Source organism: Sabethes cyaneus, chromosome 3 (genome assembly GCF_943734655.1).
Source record: "Sabethes cyaneus chromosome 3, idSabCyanKW18_F2, whole genome shotgun sequence".
NCBI classification, from domain to species: domain Eukaryota; kingdom Metazoa; phylum Arthropoda; class Insecta; order Diptera; family Culicidae; genus Sabethes; species Sabethes cyaneus.
The window spans coordinates 59,495,462-59,521,168 of record NC_071355.1 but is presented as its reverse complement, the minus strand read 5'-3'; the positions used below and the strand labels follow the sequence as shown (position 1 = coordinate 59,521,168).

At 40.9% G+C, this 25,707-nt stretch overlaps 1 protein-coding gene across 3 annotated transcripts in view; it reads left to right on the top strand.

Moving 5' to 3' along the window:
- Positions 1-25,707, top strand: part of LOC128744735 (GTPase-activating protein) — a 68,571-nt gene that overhangs the window by 10,060 nt on the left and 32,804 nt on the right. The window contains exons 1-2 of one of the 3 annotated variants that reach the window (XM_053841941.1): positions 4,969-5,120; positions 5,205-5,933. In XM_053841941.1, the coding sequence (XP_053697916.1) occupies positions 5,738-5,933 (196 nt within the window). In that variant the 5' untranslated portion in view covers positions 4,969-5,120; positions 5,205-5,737. Of the gene's footprint in view, positions 1-4,968; positions 5,125-5,204; positions 5,934-25,707 lie in introns of those variants that run through there. The other 2 variants (XM_053841939.1, XM_053841938.1) reach the window with 2 other exon arrangements.

Sequence of the window (25,707 nt, the reverse complement as noted above, 5' to 3'; positions counted from 1 at the left end):
CGGTGTTAAGAAATCTTGTTGAAATGAGAAGACTTGGTCACTTGTTTTGGCATACTTCCCAAGCACAGATATCAAATTAGTATGATCAGATCATCGTAAACAATATTCCAACCAATTACGAAGCGAGAATTCTGGTAAAACATAGGTTCATTATTTTCAATTTTTCAATAGTTCAACATCAAGAATCCATACTTCTTTTCATATGGGCCAATTCTTAGAAAATTTTCCAATCGACTGGTGTAAGAATATTGAAAATCGTTCGGATAACCACTAAGCTATTTGCGTTCAAAACCTGACCACTTTTCGAAAAAGATTTTTTGGAATGACACCCTATACCAGCTACCTTCCTGAAAGACGTAGTCCTGCGCAAAAATGTTTGAACAAACTATGTTTTTGCTAAAATTGATTAGACGAACAGTTTCCGTTTAACAAATACCGTCTCGATAGAACGAGATTCAAAGAGCGGAAAGTGCACTGTTCAAATAATGTGTACAGTTTGACTTCACTGTTGAGTTATGAATATTATTAAATTGAAGACATCATTGAAAAATCCAGATGGTTTCCTCTGAATAAATCAAGCCTGCATAACTTTACTTCTCTCATTGCACAGTGGGCAGAACTGACCGAAAAAACGGAGCTTTTTGTTGCCGCTGTTTTTAGGAGGTAAAAAGTGACTTTTCTTATGTAAAAAATCACGAAAAATCGATTGGAGATGGTCTCAACGCGCGGAAATGACAGGAAGTAGCCTATTTTGTTGATTTTTGTAGCCACCTTAATTCAGAAAAGCGTCCAATAAACAAGTATGGGTTTAAGATTTTTCCTAGTCGAAAACACACCAAATTTGAACGAAATCACAGCACTTTTACCGTCGCTCGTTTTCCTAGCAATACTTTCTCGGATTTCAGTACAAGTTGAAGGGTAAAACAAGGCAAAACATTCCCGTTCACGACATTTTTGTGAAAAGCTTAATCGTCGTTCGATCTTTTGACTGTTTCAACCTTCCCAACAGGCATGCCTTCTTGAAAATATCTGGTAAAAGTATCGAATTGGCATTTTGCGTGTAGTACAAAAACCTTGAGTAAAATGGGGCAAAACTGACTTCTAGGTTATGTTGTATTAAAATAAAATTGTTCATATACCTTTTTCCTAACATTCTTCTTCTTTTCCTTGCCATAGAATCTCAAATTAGAGAGAGTTTGTACATGATTCTTTCAAAACTATTAAAGATAAGGGGTAAATGGGGCAAAATAGGCTACTTCCCGTCATTTCCGCGCGTTGAGTCCATCTCCAAACGATTTCTCGTGATTTTTTACATAACCAAAGTCACTTTTTACCTCTTAAAAACAGCGGCAACAAAAAGTTCCGTTTGTTTGGTCGATTTTTCCCACTGTGCATTGGTGCGTCGCATATGCTCCGCTTGGAAGGAAGAAAAGTAAAGGCGAATGTTTTATCTTTCGATTTACGTTATTCAATGGTTCTCCGGAAAGATAATTAAGGTACTAAGGTACTGAGTGACTAATTGGTTTCTGTTGAAAAAGGTAAACAACGGTTCTTGAATAACAGTCTAAGTTTTTTAATCTGCAGAGTACAGAAAACTTGAGTGTGTAGAAAGATCAATCTCGAAATTCTCGTGGAACACCGCTTCTAGTTCGGAAGTTTGTTCCCTATCAATGGCCATTTACAAATGTAGGTGTTGATTCTCAGAGACTAGCTGAAATACCTGTTGGACGGTGTTTCGAAAATAATGTACGTCGTAGTGTTTAGTTGATTGATGGTGACGGCGATCCATCTAGAATTGGCGGGGACGGAACACGACGCAAGACATAGTACGGAAGGAATGCTACCGAAAGGCATACGGCGACTAGGCTTTGCGTCTATATATCTATATCTAATGTCAATTATAGCTAGCATACTATAGCTTATGTCCGTCTTCCTAACGGGAAGTCGTCAGAATTGACTTATAGTTTATCGGCATAATCCTAATCGCAGCAGTCTACCACCTCATACGTCAACACGGGCCAACAAAGAAATTCTTTTGGATAATGGCACAGATATACGTATTATACAAAGCAAATTCAACTTGATAAAGGCGAACATGCAGCATACTATACCAATGCCAATATTGAAATTTTAACCCAGTTGCCGTTCCGCACATGGGTGACATGTGGGAAAGGATACTGAGATCCGTCAAAAGTATGATGCAAGCGATGGACGAACGAGATTCTGTTAACTGTTCTCGCCGAATCTGAAGACATCGTTAACAGCCATATTCTACACTTACTGACGGTATTAGTACTGTAACCAAATCGTTATCACCGAACCGATGTACTCACCAAACGAACCATCTGAAGCTGTGCCTCCCATCAACTCAGCATCAAGTCTTTCGAGAAGCTATCAAAGTTTACAACAGCAGCTGAAATGCGGAGGAAGTGGATAAACAAATATATTCCTACGGGAAACAAGGGCACCAAATGGTCTGGTGACAGATCAGAACCGTCGACGAAGGTTACATATACCAAGAAATGATTTGCACGAACACTGGCGTGATCAAATTGGAGACAAATCAGTTAACAGTGAGCAATTTTCATTGAAACGGGGTCACTACTGATACCAGGTCTTCAAATAGTGAAACTTTCGTACGTGATGGTTTAAAATGGTTAAAACTGAGAATTAAGGTGCCTACAGAGTGCACGCGACACCAACGCGACGCGACTTCGCTCATATTCATTTAAATACGCAGCTCTTTTTCGCCGGAAGCAGGGCTACGCATTTAAAACAGTGTCGCGTCGCTGTCGCGTGCACTCTGTACGGGAATCATACACTTTTAATACCTCGAAACAGTGGACCCCTCGTTCGTCAAGAGGCCTGACAGTTGAAAATATAGCAAAAAAGTTGAATTTATAGCAAACCTTTGAACCTATATCATGTGATATTTGTTAAATTTGCAATGAAAAAACTAACAAATAGCATGGTTCTGTAAAGAAGAACAGGACTTTCAAATGGAATAAATTTTTTCTTTGGGTCCATCATGATTTGGGCGCCATGTTAGATTTTATGTTCTGGTGGTCTTGTTTGGTCTATCAGCTCGGCTCGTTTTTTTAGCTCCACACAAAATTGTAGGCGACATTCCTAGCTTGTTTGCAACATTTCTGGACATTTTTCGTCGCCGCTGAAGCTTCCAGCTATCTATTTTGCGAAGGCCCATGCTTTCTGGCTGCTAACAAATGCATCCCGAACGCTTTTACTGCATGAGAAACAGCTCATTTGGACGGTTTTATTAACACTACGTACAAGTACGGTGAGCAGCGGATTAATCAGGGGTCGCCTAGTTTAATCAGTGGAAAATAAATAAACCGAAAATGCAAAATTTTGTTCATGTTTTCAGAACCTTAAGAACAAAGAGCACTCTTTGCGCACCACCCAGTTTGAACTGGGAGTGCACCGTAAATACTTGAGATAGAGCAATACTTAGTTCAGCAGTCTTATGGATAATAACTGACTCTATAAATGCCTCATACATAACATTTTCGAATTTTGCTTGGTTGAGGTGTTACAGTTAAATAAGAAAAATAGGTGCACTGAGTGCAGGACAGCCCTGTGCACAGCACAGCTTTTGTTTGAATGAGCTGTTAAATTAGTTAGGTTTCTTGTCTACCTCATGCTTAACGTTCTTAATACAAGGGATGTTTCGTATCTCTTCAATCATCAACCCCAGTCTTTAGTCCCCAATTTCCTTGTTTCTTGTATTGTACTACGTACAACCTTATTGGGTACTTCACCTGAAAACAGATCTAAGCGGAAAATTTATGTTCTAAGCGAATTTATTTATGTTTGGAGAAAATGAAACAGAAAACTATTTCTTGTCTTGCCCTTTGACCTTTGATTCTGCCTGAAAAAGAGAAAAGGAACACTCTTCTTCAGTCTAGTAGGAAATTCTGTTCAATGATTTACATGTGCTTGCCTATTGGAAATTCCCAAACTGAACGTCGTTTGAATCGTTTCCACCAAACAATGCGCATGCGAATAAATTCATACGCTGCTGCTTGAATAACAGAAAAGAGGCCATCACGTAACAGGCTCTACGAATTCCGTCCACTCATTCATCACGATATACATTTGTCGCACTTCTTGTCTACAGAGAACGAAACAAAAAAAATCGCCATCTGCCTGTCCTCCACCACTCCATTACCACCACACAACTACCCGTTTTCAAACTTCCTGAACAGTCGCATAAAAGAACCGCTGCCTGCCCACTCTACCGCTCTCCCTACACGGCATTCCTTTGGTGAGCCGTGGGGTATGCGAGGACAATGGAAGCCAATTCGCGCATATCCTGATAGTGAATGAGGATCTGAGTCGGCGGACCCAGCCAGAGGGTTGCCTGAACTCCATCCGGTCGGTCGATGAGCTGTCTCTGCTGTCTGTCAATCACCGTCGGTCGACCCGACTCGCTCTTATGCGGTTGTGCTCTTTCACTCGTGTGCTTCTTCCCTTTCTGTCTCATGCGCGGCTCTACTTTTCTATACCCTTTCCGCCGCGTTACGTTGTGATTCGCCACCCGAGATAATCAAATGTGCTGTGCTCGCCTGCGTAAAAAAAACTATGAATGAATTTACATGAATGAATGGAATGGTCGTCATCGCTGCGTTCCTTCGGTACGTTTATATTGTCGAGCCGCTGCTGGTCTGTATTCCTTTTACCGTCGCATTGTTCTTCTTATTCACTGTCTACTGCGGGTAGAGCGTCGTCGTCGTCGTTGTCGTTTGAGTATCGCGCTCAGCTCAGGTACTTCCTTTTTCACGCTCTACCCAAACGACTACGATTGTTGACGAGGCGATACCGAACGATACACGAGAAAGCGGTGCAGTCATCGTCGTCGACTTCGTCACGTTTGACCAGTTTGTGTTCCACTAGCGACGTCGTTGGTCGCATTTTTTTCCGTTCGCGTGTTGTAGCTACAAGCTTGCGATCGTAGATCGTTGCGTGGTGTGTTCACTGCGTTGTGTTTGCATTCACTCTCGTTTGAAGTTTGATTATGTTTTTAAAATTATCATACTGACTGACAGGAGGTTGTGTTGAAACGGCGCACCCACTAACGCGCCAGGTGTTATACTCATGCTGTATGTATGTAGACTAGTCGAAACCCGCTCAAAATCTCCGAATACTAATATGATTATTTCGTTTTACTTTTTCTTCCGTTCCAGGCTTGAAATAATTTATGCAGTTTTATGGATAATTCATTCCGAACGTAGACGTGCGTGGGGGTGGCCGTAATATGCAGCTACGCTAAGAGAGATTGTTATGGCACATTTTTTCAACGTTCGGTGATAGAATGTTAATCGAAAACTAAGGACTTATAAGGTACTGCACGCTAGACGGGTTGTGTGATGGTACGAAAGTTATTTGAAAAGAGACTGTAAAGAAAGCTCTAAAAAACTACAATCGTTAACAAGCAGACTTCAAGCAGTAATTAATAGAAACGTAAAGCTAGAGCTAACATCCTGTTTTTTTTCTGTGTGGAACAGCACTAAAAAGCGGACTCCAGAATCGTACTAGTTGTGCAATTGTGCTTACTTGCTTCATGTGGTAGTGTCGAACTCGGTGTTAGTGGTATTAAATATTTCTGAATCGCACCGCTTAGTTGATGTATGCTGGAACGTGCGCCCGAAGAGACGAAGAGAAGAAGAAAAAATAACTTTCCGAGATTTCCGATGAATAAAGTGTACTGTCAGTTTCTATGAGTGTCTTAGTATCAGTGCAAGCAATTGATCCGTACAGCGGCGGTCACACGCACACCAGTCACAGCCCATTTGTTCGGAACAGCAGCGGCAGCAGCAGTTTTGTGTACACATATTCGCAGTCTAGTTATGGATTCAATATGGCTGACGACACACGCAAAGTCCGTGTTGAGGAGCAATTGAAAATAAAAATAGGTGAGTTGTGCTGTGTTTTTATCTTGCAATAGTGTTTCTAAATGTTGCTACAAAGTGTGTCTAGTGATAGATTGATAGTGTACATTCCCTATGCTCTGAATTATGTGTGTTAATCGGCTGCAGCAGACTGAAATATAGCAATGAGATTTTTTCTCCAAAGAAATCCTCTGAAACTAGCAAGGTTGCCTGGAAATTAATCTACCTACACAAACAGCAACAGAAATGTGCTGCTTGCAGTGCAGAACCAGCTTCTCCGTTCGAGTGTTAGTGAATATGAATGTCAACAGAGAGAAAGCGAGAAGGAGTGAGCGAACAAGAACCAGTCGAAAAACTATCAATCGTTCTGAACGAACGGTGAATTACTCAATGAGCGACCGAAAACCGACAGGCACCAACACCAATACGCATGCCCCCGCACCATGAAAGGAATCAGAAGCCCTGCGCAGCCAAGAACAGGTGGTGAAATAATCCTGAATTTCTGGTCTCGCTCCTCGTGGGAACGAACAAGTTTCAGACCGGAGCAGCTGCACCGACAGGAAGTGCGGGTTGGCTGCGCTTCCTGGCCCGATCGATGCATACGGATTCCTGGAATGTACTTACAGTGCGATTGCCCGACGAGACCGAGCCCGTCCCACGGAAAGTTTTCCCTTCGGCAGGCGGTTGTGCTTGCCAGCAATGCATGAATGGGGCTTCTCGACACGGGAAGTGGTTCTTAGTGGGCTGGTAATCGAAGTGAGAATTTTTTTTCTGCCGCGCAGCAAAATGTAAATTCACCGAAACGGAGCCGATAAGCAGCAATATGGAATGCGGAAAGTCTGATTCAGTCGAATGGTGAAAAAAATTGGCGATGCGTTTGCATTTTCTATACTTTTCATGATGAGAGATTCGATTTGGGTGAGAGTAGCATGTGTTAGGTTCGAACTGCTTAGAAGTGGTAATAACTGCTTATTGAGAATGATGATTTATTCGATGTGGAATAAGCATTATAATTAATTGCGTTTTCAGATTCGGAATTTAATTGCTGTAACTTGTAATAGTTTGCGATATTTTATATGAAGCTACTCGCAGTCGCAGATTGTAATTCGTTAAACATTTCTTTCATCAAAACAGATTTTGTCAGTTGATGTCTTGATAGTGAATATCATCAGTTCTTTTTCCCTAATATATCTCATATCTAGCAGTTGGACAATAGTGTTCACGCAAGAACAAAAGAAAATGGGAAACAAATCGGACGAAAAGCGACAAATTTACTCGAGACAAGAATATAGTTCGTAGAGTTGGAAATCAATTTGTCGAAAATGCTTTCTTCCGACAAAAAATATGTTTTGTCTTATCATTCTGCACGATACTTGCTCTTAAAGATCAGAAACGCACAAAAAAGTATTTACCGAGTATTTCTCAAACATGACTATACAGAGATAATATTTATTTCGACTATTTAAGCTTGAAAAGGCGAGAGAATTTTAACTATATTTCAATTTCAATGACCGTTTTTCATTTATAACTTTACAACCAAAAGAATGGTTAACCGTTCGAAAACCCTTCTAGTGTAATGAAAAACCTTGGAAAGTGAATAACTGCAGGTACGGTCAGTTATTTAGAACATCAATTTCACTTTATTGCACTTTAAACGGAATGGTTTGAAACTACTTTAATATTAATTCAACCACAAGATCGCTAGGGTGCGTTAATTAGACTTACCTAAATTATTTAATGGCGTCAGTGACTGCTAGTAATCAATATATTTTGCAAGTGAAAGTAATGCTTCAAATCTTCATCGTTAAATCATTTAATTTTATTACATTAATGCACATAAAATGATGGGCGAAATTAAGTAGAAACACGAATTGCCAACATTAGTCTCTTTGCACCTATAGCAAATGAAGTGCTGTTGACAGGACTAATTGACTATAAAATTGACCTTAACGACATATACAATTACTTAAAAACGTTCAAAGGTAGCTAATTATATCGATGTTCATCGTAAGTTGTTTTTTCTGTTATAAAATCAAACAAAATTGAGCAGCAAAACTAGACATTCAATTTTATGCTTCATTTTTAAACGTTTTTAAACAATCGTTTTTAAACGAAAAATAATTACCTAGCGTTGTCCAGAAGAAAGTATTGAAAATATTAACTAAAGGATACTAGCTGAAAGCTGTAAAAGTGTTACATTGAGCCAAGCAAAATTTAAAAAAATATATGGGACATTTATAGAACTAGTTATTATCTACAATATTGTTGGAAAAATGTTGCTGTCTTCTTTGAATTTACGGTGCTATAATGCTGCTACTTCGTTGGTAGACAAGGTAGGTAGGTAGACATGAAACGTAAATACAATTCAAATTACGAAATAACTAGAGCATCTAGAACGCCGCATCAATTATCAACCGTGCTCCCAGTACTCCTCCTAATTTTGCTTTTCTTAAGCCTTCTATAAAACTGCTTCAACGCTCAATCGGGCGGCCTTACGGTAGTTAGCCGAAACCTTAGCCATGGCTGATGAAAAGATGGATGTCTTCATGTTCTTAAGCCCTGTCGTGGCTTTGGTGATCAGCTGCTACCCGTTTTGGTCACGAAATTTTTGGAGTAGATCTTCCGTTTGCGGTTTTCCTAAAATTTCCAAAGAAAAGAATAGCGGACTTCGGATACTTGGAGTGGAAGATATATTTGACGTCAACGCTTACTTTCTTCGTGAGAGACGTAAAGTACCCGGATCCCTGCTAGTCGTTGTCGTCCAGCGTCAATCAGGTTTTGTCTTGCATTATGACCACGACGTCGCGCCGGAAAAATGTTTTTCACAAGTAGCTTCAGCTGCTCTTTCTTGCTTGCTACTCTGACACGGTCGACCTACACTGATGCTTCCGCATAATAACGTTCATTTTGGTCAAGTACTTTTTCACCGTTTGGCAAGTTTCTCTGACTTCCCGATCCGAGGCGCTAAACGATGAGGCCAGCCTGCTCTAGGTCTTCCTTTTCAACTTCTTCTGTAGCTGTACTTTACGGTAGCACCTACGGCGTAGCACCATAGGGCGGCCGGAACCAGGATTCCGTTCGTTACTCTCTGCTCTCTCCAGAAGGAAGAGGATTCTGTAAATGCAGGATCGACTATATCCAGTGGACAGGAAGTGTCTCACGATGTCCAACTTCTTCGCTCCGGGTGGAGCTGGCAGTACGATTACGAACAAAGCGTCGAGCGTAGTTGCTTGACTGTTTTCGCAATGGCTTGTACAAATCAACTGATAAACTGTCAAGTTTAATCTATACATAACAGGGTTGCTACGGGTAACCACAGTAATCGCATGAAAAATCGCTACCATAAATCGCAATCATGCGCTACCAGCCTGCTCAGTGTCTACTGCATTTGACGAGCTCTGCAATAATGGCTCATCATTCTCCCGTTATGGTTACATATGACAAGCCTATCAGTGCGCTATCTTATGATGAATTTTATTGCAATGCGTTTGTCTTCCGAAAAGGCGATTTTGATGCAATCAAAGAAGCACTGTGCAATGCTGATTGATCCTTTTTAGCCAGCTATACTAATGTTGATGATCTAGTTGCTTGATTTATTGCCAAAATCCATGAGCTTATATTACACGACCCCCAGGTTCGGCCGCGTCGTAAGCCAGTGTGGGAAAATCATAAGCTTAGATGTCTAAAAAGCCAGAAAGATGGCTGCCAACGTGCTGCATCTAGAAGTGTATGCAATCGCCACGACTTTAAGTTGGTTAGCCGGAAATATAAAACCCTGAACAGAAGACTATTGCAACCAGGGTTGTCAGTACACCGATTTTGTTTATTTAACTGTAACACCTCTGACAAGAAAAGTTCGAAAATGTTTGCGGTTTCGAAAAATGTTGGCAGTGTGTTAATAGTGAACGTGAAGAAGACGGTCTATCATCTGCAATGTACTTGGATGATGAAGTAGCATCCTCGCTTTGATTTGTGCTTTGATCGTCAATTAAATACTTTGAGAGCGTGTTTAGCACAGAATCAGTCTCACCTGACAGTTTGACAGATGCTCTGCTCTTCGTTCCTAATGGCAAATTTTCAGTTGGAACCTTTATTGTTGGCGCAGAAGACGTTGCTAATGCTGTTCATCAAATGAAACAATCCTTTTTTCCCTGGACCTGAAGGTATTCCTGCAGCCTTTGTGAAAAAATGTTGTGATACCTTAAAATTGCCAATCACTACTATATTCATCCTTTCTCTACAAAGGCAAAGGTTTACGAGCTCAGTTGTTTCGAGTAAAAAGGTTTCCATTTCGATTTTTTTATGGGAGCCTGGACCACTGCGACCATTAGTTAGATCTATTGTAGTCCATTTCCAACTCGCAACATGGATTTTATCCAGGAAGTTCATTGACAACTAATTTACTGGAGTTCACCTCGTTATGTCTACGCACTATGGAGCGGAGTAATCAGATCGACGCAATTTACACTGATCCGAAAGCAGCATTTGCAAGTAAGCTTTTGGCATATTTATTTCAACTTCAATACCGTGACCGAACGGCGCACTCCGTTTTCCACAAGACCTGATCGCTTGCCAAATCATGTATTTCTTAGCAAACTTTGAAAGCATCCTTACTTCCTCCGGAACATCAAATTTGTGCTGGGCGGTGAAGTACAGTAGTCCCGGAAACTGTCGGAAGTCCGGCGGCCTTGACGTTAATCTCATCATCCATGCTGAGAGAGTTAAGAATTTTCCAGGTGCTCGCGCAAAATAAATTCGCGACGTTACTTTTCGGGTGACGCCATATTTTCCAATTTTTGAAAAAATGGTAAACAATACACTCTAAACCCAATGGGTAATTTTTTACAGCGTTTCTTCCGTGGTGCAATTTGATGTGGGACACCCTTTGCATAGATGTTGCAAACAGCCAGAGTTATGGGATGACTTTGAACGATTGATAGCTATAAACCATACAGATCAGCAAACTTTGAACGCGTTTTTCTCGAAAACAGCGTTTTGTCACTTGGTTCGATATGACCTAACACCGACCAATTAGCGTTCAGAAATGCACTGCTATCAGCTTTGCCCGTAAAAATCACTGTACACTATGCGATTAATGCATGAGTTTTATACTAATTGATTGACAAAATTGTTACTCTAATTATAGCACTAATAATTTGATCAATTATTAAGTGATATTTAAACAGAAATTAGCAACTACAGCCAGGGATGGTTCGATCACTTTGACTCAATTTTGATTCATTTGACAGTACCGTCTCAGCCAAGTAAAATTTGACAAAGTTGTATATGGGACATTTGTAGAACTAGTTAATATCTACCATTTTGCTGAACAAAGTTTCGATTTCAACCAAATTTGTTATAATTGCTCAATCCGATCCCACATTCAATTTCTCAAAGTTTTATATGGATTGATCAATCCACCTTGCAGTGCCGCTTCTCTATTTTTCTCAGATTTTCAATTAAACTCATTTTTCTCTGCATGTCACTGCAAAGGGAATTGATCAATCCGTACAAAACTTTGGGAAATTGTATGTGGGATCGGATTGAGCAATTATAACAAATTTGATTGAAATTGGAGGTGGTCGATTACAACGGGTGAGATCACTTGAGAGGGAATGACCCCTATATAAACTTAAAAATCGATTTTTTTCTAAAAACCCAAGATAGGATATTTTATGACCTTTTTTCAATTAATGATTTAGATCAATACTAGCATCCTGTGAAGAGGAATCTGAAGTGCATGAAAGTTAATAATAAGTGCTTTCGGATGTAGCGTGTGGCGTGGCTCCACCAAACAGATATTATTGCCATCAAGACTGCTCATAAAATCCTTGCGGGTGCCTATGACTGTCCCGCTGATTTGTCGCTGGTCACCCTCTTCGGCCTCAAGCTTCTACATTCTCTCAGATGGTTGTGATCACTACCACTTGTTGGAAATAGTAACTCCCTTGGGATAACAGATGGCGTAAATAGCCCAGCTAGCACCAACTCGTATATCAATGTACGAAAATTATCGTAAATATTTCCTAACAAATTCAAAATCGTAACTAAGTTTTGATAAAGTAGGTCCAAGTTGATTTTATATCATATATAATGATAATAACTGACATCCATACGATTTTCAACACAAAATCGCATAACAGTACGGAGCGAGTCGCGCTTAATCGGATATTATCGTATATAAATACTTATATAGTCGTAATGCTTAAAATTATTCGTAATCACGTATATCGCGTCCAAAATAGTACGGATAAGCCAATTTGATTTATTTGCATGTATATTTGTATGTAATGCTGATTTTGATCTTTTTTTATACATATGAAAATGAAATGGGAGTATCGGCCTTTGCTGTGTAGATGGGATCCTTCTGTTATGCTCGGTCTTGAGTTCTGTGGTCTTAGTCTAAATGCAAAATGGGCAAAAATATTGTTACTTTGGGACGAGCCTGGCCCAAAAGAAAGCATCATAAGTGCCAACATACGGGGCTAAAGCTTTCCAAAAGGAACACAAATTTGGGCAAAATCGGAGCTTTTTATAATTTCAGTCAGTATAATTTCAGTATAATAAATTTTCAAAGTGATCAGCGGGTGTTACCCAGTGAGAGGTACTTTGAAGAAAAAAGTTCCATCCGTAACTCTGCATCACAAGCAATTTCCTAAGTTTCCTGCTGGTTGCAAATTTATTAGGCACGACTTGTAATAAACCGTTGGAATGATTGAAAAAAGCTCAATCAAATTCAAAGTGCAGAAAACAGTAGGATGCACAAGTTTACCTATTGCAAGCTGTGCACTCCAATCGACTTATAGTCGGATTGGATTCGATTCACCTCAACTTTAAGCGTTGGTTATACTTCGAACAACGGCACTCTTCTAACTGAATTCCGAAACAAAAAATACCGGTACACTACCATTGACTTTCAGCTTCGAAACATTGTTCGAATTTAGAATTATCTTTTCGATTTTCTTCAACAAGCCGGAGTCAATTAGTAAATGCCTTTTGTTACGCACCGTGAAGAAACGCACAATTCGGCCCACTGTGCCGGGGTAGATGCGGCACGAAGCTTTCGATTAATTGAGCTTCCGAAAGCGAGGGAACTGACACGATTTTTTTTTTCATTTTTTAATAGCTGTTCTTTGCTTCAACTTATCAAAAGGAAAAATATTTTGCAGTCCAAACACTCACAGTTGTTATTGTTGCTATAATGAAAAAAAAAACGCAACGTTTGGCAATGACGGTCGACGCACTTTCGGCGAAGGTTGAAAATGAAAAGCTGATGCCCGTCAGTCGTCCGTAAAAGCTGGGCAAAACGTTTGAAGGTGGTAAACCTAGGCACAATACCCGCCGATTATCGCCGTGATGGGTTATGATGATAATGATAATTATAATGAACAATCAGGCGGCACGTGCGGAAATAAGCTACACTTCGTTGATTGTGGTAGACCGGCACACCGCAGCACACCGGTCACCCGCCATAGCAAAAGGCTAATTGTAGTAGGAAACGTTTTCGGGGTATTGAACTTTTAATCAAAAAATTTCTGCAAAATTAGCAGCATTAAGTATGCCTGCCTACCGCACGAGTGGTATTGTGGCTTGTGCACTAATAGCAGCTCTCAGGATTATGGTCGATCAGTGGTGCCTAGCGGAAGTACACAAATTACTGTTAAATTCGCTGAAACGTCAGCTTAATTGTTATTAAACATTGAACACAAATTAAACAACGATGTGCTCAGTGTTCCTAGCTGTGTTGCTTGAGCTTTCGATCGTATCGAAGGGGTTTACTTTACCTTACATGATCATGCCTTGCCTGATGGTGGTTTCTGAATTGAAGGATCTTCCAAGAAAGCTTATCGGTACTAGACCAGTATTAGCATTTTGTTGCATAATAATTAACTCCATCAAAAGTGATGTTTCAAATGAATGAATGCTACCCAGCTTAGTCTTCCGAAGCCCATAAAAAAAGGTCGACAACCCAAGCAGTTCTTAAGTGCCGGTGACAGTTCCCCGTACACAAGAGCTTTCGCTTTCACTAGTCCGTGGAGTTTTTATTTTTGTTGTTTTCATTTTTTCGATTACGAAGTCACCCCGACTATAACCACTCCACGATGACGATGGGAATCCATACTGGGAGTGCAAAAATTCAAAACAGGACGCCACACAATGGGTAGTGAAATCAGCGGTGGTACCACCCACGCTTGGTCGGTCTGTCTTTGGTAATTTTCTAAGTCTCAGAGCATCCATAATGTGGTTGCTGTTGTTGGTTGGAAAGTAAGAAGCACTTTCTTCTCCGATAGCTTTGCGTCATTACCAGTATAACAGTAGTAGTGGGCGGCAAAGAATTCACACATTAATTTCCGCACCCCAATGTCAGAGTATAGTAAAACTCTCTTCGGATGTGGAAAGCTTCCGCCACCGCCTTCAATTATACCGCCGTGCGGCTGTAGCATGTTGCTTTTATGTTATTCGTTGCTGCAAAAATTCGGTGACCGTTCGTTATTGTTTTGGTCAGGTGAGTGAGAAGCACCGCTGCTGACCAGCCCCGAACGCAACGTCATTGAGCTAATCTACGTTGTCGCATCCGTTGCGTGAGCATTCCGTCATTCATGACAATTCACTGCCATGCGGTCAGTACTGAAATTGTAATAATTATACAAGCAGATACTTCATCATCACTTGCACTGGCCGGACGGACGGACGGATGACGAACGAACGGGGCACGATAGGCATCGGACCACCGCACGTCACGCGTCGAGCTAAGCAACCATTCATTCGCCATTCCGTTCTGTGCTTTGTTATTTTCGTGCGGATCAAAGCGTCCGAAAATGAACCGCGACCCATCGCGCGCTTGGTGGGCTTAATTAAAGCAAATGAAATAGAAAGTAGGTAGTAACTTAGTGCGAAATGATAACAATCGTCGGCAACGGTTGTCACGTAGCAGCAGACATTCTTCGCACGCATGTATTGATGCAACCAGCGAACAGACGAACGAATGTATTACGCGGAATCGGTGTCGCTGTAATTATTGGGGAAACAATCCGCCCTTTAGGCGACTTACGGTGCTTAGTGGCGTTCCAGAGGGGCTGTCGAAGCTAAACGGTGGTATGAACGGAGCTCGGCAATTGGTAATTGTTTTGTGGTGCATTCGATCATTACCTACGCCGTGTTGGACTGCCTACCTGGTGGGAATAGACTAGCCTGCCTGGTAGTTTCACTTTTCCATGGAAATTTGCTGGTTCGTTGGCTATAGCGGTGAGGGAATTTCCAGCGGCCGGAAACGGGTAGGCCTTTTTGAGAGCGATATTTCAAAGGAAATGGTTATCAATGGTATTATTTTTTACTCGTTGACCGGAAATAGAATTATGATTGGTTTTGTAGAAAATAGAGTAACCAGTTTAGAGTAACTGGATTGGAGTGGGACTAATCGTTTGTTGAAGCATTACAGATGCTCTTCAATTTAGTCACCGTTAAAAAAAATATCAGCATAATTCGTTATGTAAAAAAAAACCTTGGGCTTAAACGTCTTTCTAAGACTTAACCCTTCTTTATCGACAGACTTCACAGTCGGCTATTTTTTTTTTGTATGCCAGAAGGGCATTGGGTTAAAAGGCTACTGCGACAGTCTTAATGATCGTGTTTTGTGGCAGAGCCCCGATTGCTGTACACAGTTTACGGACCGCTCATACCCGTTTTAGGCTCCAAACTTCCTAAGAAGTTGTGCCTTGATAATGCAAGAGCTCCGCAATAGCAGAGCAGACGCGCTGAACTTTCAGGTTCAGAGTTACAAAAGCGGCAGGTGTCGGATGATACCTTGCCGATATTCTTTAACTGTTAAAGAGCGGGGCTGTGGCCTGTTAGGAGTCCCGTGATTGTGCGCAGTTCGCTACGAGTTAAATGGAGTAGTTTTTTAGCTACTGCAGGGCTTGGGTAGATAAACTGTTTAGCTTGTCTACAACCCTGTGTTTGATTCCAACGGGATACTATTTCTAGCTTTTCCCATGTCATTAGTTCGCCTTTCACGGCGGATGTGAAGGTGCCCGGAAACGGTTCAGGACCAATAAATTGCTGAACTGATCCTTGTCTTGCTAGGTTGTCAGCAAATTCATTGCCCTCGATTCCGTAGTGACCGGGCACCCACAGTAATGAAACTTTGTTTTGGCAGGAGAGCTCCCTCAATGCTGTGCTGCACTCCCAAACTAATTTTACACGCATTTGGCGGACTTGAGTGCCAGTAGTGCTGCTTGGCTGTTCGTGAAGATACCGATTTTCGCGTGCCTGTACTTTCGTTTCAAGCATATTGTTGCACCGATGTATATTGCATATACTTCTGCTTAAAAAACGGTGGGCCACTTTCCTAATGAGATAGTTTCCCTGATGCCGGGTCCGTAGACTCCGGAGCCTGCGCAGGCCCCCATTTTTTGAACAATCTGTAAAAAAGCAGATAGTTCCAGATGGAAGATCGGGCCCTCCATTATTCCACATTGAGCGATCTGTTTCAATCACCTCATATGGAACGTCCATATTGGGCCTCAGTCAGAGACTGAAGTTACTAAGGGTGTCAGATTGAACTCCCGAAGGATGTGAAGATGACCGATTTGGTCACCTTCGAGTATAGTTTTACTCTTTTGCAACCGTAGTGCGCCGAGCTCTGCTTCCTTCTTCACATGAAGATGCAAAGACAGTAAGCATAGCATTGCCTCCATGGCTGCAGTAGGTATTGTACGCATGGCATTGGTAACTGTAAGACAGGCCAGGCGCTCAACTTTGTTTAGTTTGGCTTGGGCTGTCACCTCATTCACCTTTGGCCACCATGCGACTGCAGCATAGGTTATCCTAGGCCATGCAATAGTAGTATATGACCAAAAGGCTAGTTGAGGTTTCAATCCCCAAGTTTTGCTAAACAGAGTGATCTGCATGCCCAGATAGCCGATGTTGATATATAAGTTGATTTTCATGCAATGAAGAGTTCTTTGAAAACTCATTGCAGATATAGTTATCTCCGTCAACGTGAAAAGTGTTAATGCCAGATCTATTGGTTTTGTCTTTTTTACCTGCCTTAGGTATGAACATCACCTGTAGTTTCCGCCAATTCTCCAGTAGATATCCTAAATGAAACTGACATGAAAAGGTTGTTTATGTGTCGCAAAAATGTGACAGAACTTTTTGCTCCTCAGTAAGTTATGTCAGTGAATTTCTTTTTCGGCCCTTTTGGTTTCGTTGTTTTTGGTTCTATTTCAAAGTTTAGCGATAAGAACTGATATGGTTGTTCCCGGGAGTTCCGGGGACATGTCCAGATATGATCAACGTGTCCTGAGGTAGTTGATTTGGCTTTCTTTGATCTAGCTTTAAGATTACAGTGTGATTTGAGATCTCGTATGATGTGCTTAGTTACGGCGGCCTTTTCGCCCTGCGGTAACTTAATCTGGAATACACTCAAATCTTTTTTTACACGGGGGATACGTGCCGTGTAAAATAAAACCCTTTAAAAAAACACGTTAATTCGAAAAATGTTATAAAAGCCGCGTTAATTCAAAAACCGTCATAAAATAAACTGTGTTAATTCAAAAATCGACGCAAAAACCGCATTTATTCGAAAAATGATGTAAAAAAACCGCGTTAATTCAAAAATCGTAAAAATAAACCGACTTGAGTGTACAGTAATGTTCCGATTTTGTCAGCCCCATGTTGAATTTTGGGCTGACAAAATCGGGAAATTTTTGACGTAGGACTACGTCTTACGGCAAGTTTTGAGATAGGGTGTCATTCCAAAAAATCAAAAAATGCGAGCGTCACGAAAAATGAAAGGTTTTGAGCGCTAATAGCTCAGCGGTTTTCCGATCGATTTTCAATATTCTTACACCAATCGATCGGAAAATCTTCTAAGAATTGACCCAAATGAAGAAAAGTATGGATTCTTGATGTTGAACTATTGAAAAATTGAAAATAATGAACATATGTTTTACCAGAATTCTCGCTTCGTGATTGGTTGGAAGATTCTTTACGATGATCTAAACCTATACCAATTTGATATCTGTACTTGGGAAGTAAGCCAAAACAAGTGACAAAGCTTCCGCATTCCAACAAGATTTCTTAACGCCGCGCTTCAACCTAGACCATTTTGATGTCCTTGCTTGGGAAGTACGCCAGAGAGAGTGACAAAGCCCCCTCGTGCCAACAGATTTCTTACGAACGCGATTAAACCTAGTCCAATTTGATGTCTGTGTTAGGGAAGTGTGCCAGAAAAAATAACACAAGTTCGTCGTCACAACAGATCGCAACTTCTTTGCTGCGTGACGATTAAACCTCGGCGAATTTGATATCTGTGTTGGAAAAACGTGCTACAGCTGTAGTGTTCGGTTATAATACGGCTCTGTATGAATACGCATGCTTGCCGTTTCATTAGAATTGTAGTGAAAAGATGTGCTATTGATGGGATTGAATTGGTAAAATCCTTTCAACGTGAGAAACCATGGATAATAAAAACAATCTTTAATTTCAGTAAGGTAGCAGGAAAGTAATAGTTTGTGTTCTTGATTTTGTTAAATTGTTTCCAAATGCACAATCTTTTGAGAATTGAACGTGCATACATGTTACTACTTTGATAAATGTTACATACAACGCATGTAGCATGTATATATGTTGCATATAGCATGTATACATGAAGAATCGAATGATTACAAGCATGAATACATGCTACTATCACTACAAAGAGACTTACGTAATCCTGCGTCACCTATATATGCGGTCGTGTCTTGTACACAACCCCTCTGATTTTTTTTTCGATATTCAAGACTCAAGACTTTACAATATCGAAGACTTCTAATAAAAATTAAATTTTAATCCTCAATTGGTCAACCTCAATGAACCGGGCACAGCCCACTGGTCCAGAATCTTTTTTGGTGCGCATTAGCTTTGAGCGGGAAAACTTGGTTTTAGGCTTATGGAACCTTTGGAAGAGTTTCTTGAAATTAAAAGCTCTATCGTCCAGCGGAATTCAAATTTTAATTAAGCCCCCTAAAAGTGCAATAAAAACTCAGGGGTTGTATACAAGACACGACCGCATATATAGGTGACGCAGGACTACGTAACTCTCTTTGTAGGGATAGTATCATGTATTCATGCTTGTAATCATTCGATTCTTCATGTATACATGCTATATGCAACATATATACATGCTACATGCGTTGTATGTAACATTTATCAAAGTAGTAACATTGCATACGTTCAATTCTCAAAAGATTGTGCATTTGAAAACAATTTAACAAAATCAAGAACTCAAACTACACTCAAGTCGCTTTTTACGCGCACGATACGTCCCGCGTAAATCAAAACCACGTAAAAAACCGCGTAAATTCCGAAAACCGCGTAAAAAAACAAAATTTCGCTTAAAAAAAAATTTGTGGATTTCAACACAACGCGAAAAAATAGACGTTTTGAGCACATCCGCGTAAATTCCGAAAACCGCGTAAAAAAACGCGTAAATTCCGAAAACCGCGTAAAAAGCGACTTCAGTGTATTACATTCCTGCTACCTTACTGAAATTAAAGATTGTTTTTATTATCCATGGTTTCCCACGTTGAAGGAATTTTACCAATTCAATCCTATTTTATCAACAGCACATCTTTTCACTACACTTCTAATGAAACGGCAAGCATGCGTATTCATACAGAGTCATATTATAAGCGAACACTACAGCTGTAGCACATTTTTCCAACACAGATATCAAATTCGCCGAGGTTTAATCGTCTCGTAGTAAAGAATTTGCGATCTGTTGGGACAACGAACTTGTGTAATTTTTTTTCTGGCACACTTCCCTAACACAGACATCAGATTGGACTAGGTTTAATCGCGTTCGTAAGAAATCTGTTGGCACAAGGGGGCTTTGTCACTCTCTCTGGCGTACTTCCCAAGCAAGGCCATCAAAATGGTCTAGGTTGAACCGCGGTTAAGAAATCTTGTTGAAATGAGGGAACTTTGTCACTTGTTTTGGCTTACTTTCCAAGCACAGATATCAAATTGGTATAGGTTTAGATCATCGTAAAGAATCTTCCAACCAATCACGAAGCGAGAATTCTGGTAAAACATATGTTCATTATTTTCAATTTTTCAATAGTTCAACATCAAGAATCCATACTTTTCTTTATTTGAGTCAATTCTTAGAAGATTTTCCGATCGATTGGTGTTAGAATATTGAAAATCGATCGGAAAACCGCTGAGCTATTAGCGCTTAAAACCTTTCATTTTTCGTGACGCTCGCATTTTTCGATTTTTTGGAATGACACCCTATCTCAAAACTTGCCGTAAGACGTAGTCATACGTCAAAAATTTATTTTTCTCCAGTTTCATTATAACACATTGATGTGTTCTGCAAAGTTTTACAGCGTATTATTACAAGAAATTTGGCTGAAGACAGTAACCTTCTATCTCTTCAGCAAAGATAGACAAATCGTGTGTCTCATAAATGAAAAATCGTTAAAATCAATTTTTTTTATTTTAGTTGTTTTTGTAGTTGTATGACTTTTTTCTGTTTCACAAAGTTATACAAATAGTAAAAATGCACAAAATTGCTGAATATAGTATACCTCTATCTTTGCTTGTTTAGGCACTATAGAACTTTTACTATAAAAATACCCTAATTTTGACCCCGAAAAACTCGCAAGAAGGCATCACTTTATTCAAAAACTCTCCCCAGAGAATCAAAATAGTTTCAAGCAGGCTGAAAAGTATTATAAATCATGTTTAGAAGCACAAAAGTTAAGCAAAATTTATAGGCTGACAAAATTGAGATAAAAAGCTGATAAAATCGGGGGTAGACAAAATCGGAGATAGACAAAATCGGGAGCTGACAAAATCGGAACATTACTGTATTGCCAAATCATCCCAATACAGCTCAAAACTCCTGAAAAGGTCGTCATAAAACAATACTTTTTGTGATTTATGTTCATTTTTGAAGTGTTATTGAAGCTTCTTATTAGCAGTACTATAGCTTTTAAAATTTTAAATGGGTATAACGCTAAAATTTGTCTACCAATTTTTTTAAATTTTTCTCAGAGGGGTTGGTTAGCAGTGCAAACCAACTGGTATTTACCGGCAAGGCAAACTATCTGCTCCTGTGGTTTGAAAAGCGACACTCTCATTGCAACCGCGACCGTCAACCAGGAAATTTACGTGACCCAGGCTGTGGAAACTCGGATTTCCTGTTCCGTACTATTTTGGCCGGATTCTTGCGTATGAATTAAGTGCAAGGAACGTGCTCGCTATGAAAACGCCAGTTGCTTGATGACCTCAACTTCGGTCTCTTGTACTGCATAACAGTAAGTAAGCAATGTATGATATTTCCGTAGAAGTCTCATTGGCACCAGAGGCAGAAGGACCTAACATCCGGCAAGTAGTGACCTAAGGTTGCTGAAAAGCAAACGCATTTTAGAATCCTCTTTACTAGATTCTATACGTTGTGTGGCGTTAAATTGTCTTTCGATTGATGAGTTCTCATCATTAAGCGCCCGGTGACAAGCGTATTTCGTTTGCTTATTCCATTAAATACTAACAACAGCTCACAGCCAGCTGTGTCAGAAACAAAGCAAACAGTGTGCAAGAAAAAACACGGGCCCATAACCGGCTACGAATGATTGTAACTTGATCCCAGCTGTAATTCTATGCGTCTAACTGCGAGCAGTGATGAGTTAGAAGCCAGCCAGGAAGTGACTTGTTAATAACTTCCAAACTCAACAGCAGAGCCGAATGCGTAATCGACAATCCTTCGCCATCCCTTACAAAGACGTACACTAATTGACATCTGGTTCAACCTATAACTACGTAGTAGCAGCCAGTCATGCATAGAAACCGATCGAAATATTCATAAGGACAAAAGTAGAAATTTATTCCAATCGTGCAACCACTCATCAACAGCTCGGCCGGCCGGTTGCCGCTTTTATTGACCAAACGGGAACACACGCCGGCTGAACTTTGCACCACTTACCCACTGATGGTTCAATAAATATTCAATTCACGAAATATCGCAAATTAAATTAAGCTCGCTGGCAACGATATACCCATGAGCCACCCACCGGCGAAACCTCCTCAATGAAACCTCCCTGATGTATAAGCATTCGCGTAGGTCACGACTTTTTCACGAACCAATCCCCGTTCCGCGCGGTATCACGGCATTATACTGTCGTTAGCCTGTCGGTCTTTATAGCTAGCTAGTATAGAGCGGGAGTGAGCGGGAAAGTGCGATGGTGCGATGTAATTGATCGATCGATTGCACCCAGTTGAATCGGTTCGACGGACGGCAACAACGCACAACAACACAAGCGACGTTCTCGGTCGTTTGTTCATTCATTCAATCGTTCATTCATTCATGCATGCATTCATTCATACTTTAGATTGTGCAAGCCGCAGTTAGTTAAATCGTTTTCACCGTTTTCACACGAGACCTGCCGCTATGCGACAACCGACGATGGCGATGGCGACAATGACTGCGACTACGTTGGAGGCAAAATGAGTCAATATATAAGCTATAAAAATAAGGTTAAATAACAATAATATCGGTACAAATAATAATGATATGTACCTACCGGCGAGCGCACATATAATATGAAGGCGGTGATGTTTGATCGCCGAACGAAACGATCATTTGGAACGAACTGACAGCTAGCTGGGATTGAATGTTATTACCATTGCGCGGTGCCGTTTCCTGTTTGGCCCTGAGGACGATTGCTTTTGCCTGAGTGCCTAGCTAGAATGCAGCTGCTGTATTGACATTAAAGTTGTGAAACTGTAAAATATTTACTTGAGCTCGAACACTAGAAACTGGCAGAGTATGTTTTGTTTAAAACAAAAAAAAAACTATTTTTGTTCTATTGATTACCCTTTTGACCACGTTCAAATGATCAATTCCATACTAAATGTAAGTTGGTGAATAGTGAATTTTTCGCAACTTTTCTCCAACACGCTTTACTCCTAGGACATAAAATTGTAGCCTGGTGGGATTTTTGCAAGTGCAACATGCAAGTGTCGTCGCGGGTTTGGAAATTGTGCAATTTTTATCGATTCAAAACAGATCCCATAATCGTCTATCTGTCAGTGAAAGACAATCGATTTACTAACAAAACAACCCCGTATAATGAGCTTAGCTCACTGACTTAGCTCATGCTAAAAAAAACACCATCCTAAAGCGGAGGTGGAAATGACCGGCCAAAATTGAGTGTTGTTTAACCTAGCGCGGGACGCTTAATCTTCATCCCAAAGTAAGCAGACCTCTTCTGCATCTGCGTCATTTTTAAACCAATGCTCTTCGAGCAATGCAATTCGCGTGCAACAGTGCAACGGCATTCGCGGGGAACGTGTGGCATACGTGTGGGAGGCGGAAGCGGGAGGTGGCAACGAAAACCTGCTAACCAACTTGCAAATCGCACTTTCGAAAGTGGATTTCGTGAATGGAAAACCAAGAAAAAAATCGCTTCAAATCAATTCATGCCGCAAACGTAAACAATCGTTGGAAAAATACTTGCCGAAATCGATTAAACAAACGAATCCGAGCACAGACGGTGCACGTTGTTTGTGTGGGAGCACGGGATTGAACCGAACGGAAACCATACGAGTGCGAGTGGGTATGCCGATCGTCGGTTGGCGGTTTGCCGGTTACGACACACACGGCAGCGGCAGCAACAGCACCAGCACCAGCAGCCGTCGCTTACATGACCGACAAGGGTCATTTGTTGCCACGCTATCCATCCGTCGGTCAACTCGCGTTGCGTCGATGTTGTGGGCGCCCTGCTCTAATGGAGGAAAGTGTGTAGAGATATTCCCCATAAGTTACCGAAACGATCGGTTATTCGTTGCGTGGTATGATGCAAACAAAGTGGCAGCGGATTATGTGTGCATGTGTGTGGAGGTTAATTTCAATAAATACCTTCAAATTACCGCCTATTTGCGGTTGGCTGACCATCAACCTGAGGCGAGGTCTCCACCTCTGTCTCTGTGCCAGGATTAATCTGATTACCACGAGATGCGCGGGTGGGTCTGGCTTGTCTGTCCTACACTCGTAGCACGAGGTGGTCGACGCATAATTTGGTCAATTTATAATGCAACCCCCACAGCGTGTTCAGATTCAGGTTTTAACGTGATACTTAAATAGTGGCTAACCAACTCATATGGCGCGGAGGATTAACCGGACTAAATGCCGGACAACCGATACAGTTATCTAGATTGAGGTTTTAATTTTGAAAGTTTAACTCCATAAATGAGCGTCTTATCTCACCTGGATCATCTGTCGCTTGGATGGTAGCTAGCTGGAAGCAGCACCAGCAGCAGCAACAACAACGAACAAGTGGGCTGAATTTAGCAATATCTAAAACCGATCAAGTCAGCGAGATTACAGGCGGTGCCGAAGGCAAAAAGGGAATAACAAATCGTTAACTAGGTCGAGCAAAAACCGGATAGCTAATGATGGCGCTAATCGGTTTAATTTCCGCTTAGTTTAAAAATAAAAAATAGCGATCAATACATAGTTGCCACCGACACCACCTGACAGCAACGGCTGGCAGTGCTGTTGGTGGTGGTACGAATTAAAATATTAAAGCAAAAGTGAAATCATAAGTCTTCGAGGTCGCTGACTTAAATGCATCGATTGAAACTAAATGGATTATGGTTGAGGTTGTTCGAACTTATAAACTGTGGTAGATATTGCTACTTCGTCTTAACGTTTTGCTTCGTTCTATCCAATATATTAGGTGTGCAACTAAGTTAACGCTATTCCTTTTTATGAAAATGCAACTTGTTTATGAAAAAAAGTTACAAATGCATCATACAACATATTCCAAATGTTCGATGTCTTCATATGAGCCGATCAGCCAGAGCATGTGCCAGCGAACGGTACAAGTAATATTCAGACGGGACAATATTTGGACAATATGGTGGCTGGAATATGACTTTCCATTAGAGTGTTTCTAAGTAATTGGTTTACAACTCATTTGACGACACGTGGTCGAGTGTTGTCATACGGTAGAATCACTTTCTCGTGCCACTGCTTGTATTGTGACCGTTTTTCGCGCAGTGCTTGGCCCGATCGCATCAATTGAATGCGATTTCTTTTCCCGGGGATGGTTTCGTATGGTTTGAATCCCTCATAAGAAATATCATCGATCTGGTCCCACCAGATATACAGGATAACCTTCACAGCGTGCATATTTGGCTGAGCCGACGACGTAGAAGGATGACCGAGTAGTCCCCAAAATATTCTTTTCTTTGAATGTAACAAAGAAGCAAAGCCTAGACCCAAATGCCGTTTTCGAAACTCGGCCTTCTGTTTTCTTTCGACAGACTTTGCAGCTAACCACTAGTGTACAGGATAATAGCGGGGTCTTATTGTCTTTAACAACTTCGCTCAGCCAAGATTCGAGTATATGACAACTGACTTGTTAGACCAGCAACGTACCTAGGGCAATCTGGCAGCCTTGAGTTGCTAGAATGGATCCAATTTTCAAAACGCATCACAATGCGATGAAAAAACCTTTCGTTCGTTGCTTCTGGACCGGTTCTTTACAGACGAAAAAACTACAAGGTATACAGCCCTGAGGGTTGTACGAAAGGGTGACGTAGGACTATATCAGACCATCAGATCAAAGACTAATGTAAACTGCATCTCTGGCATATGTATGTTTACAAGAATCTGCATGTGCCATTGTTTAAGTGAATGTTTAAAAAAGAAGGGCGAAATATTCAGATTCAATTCTTCATTTAATGCAATGGTGGCTTTGAAAATACGTGGACGGGAGTTCATAAATACAACGCCTGATACCTT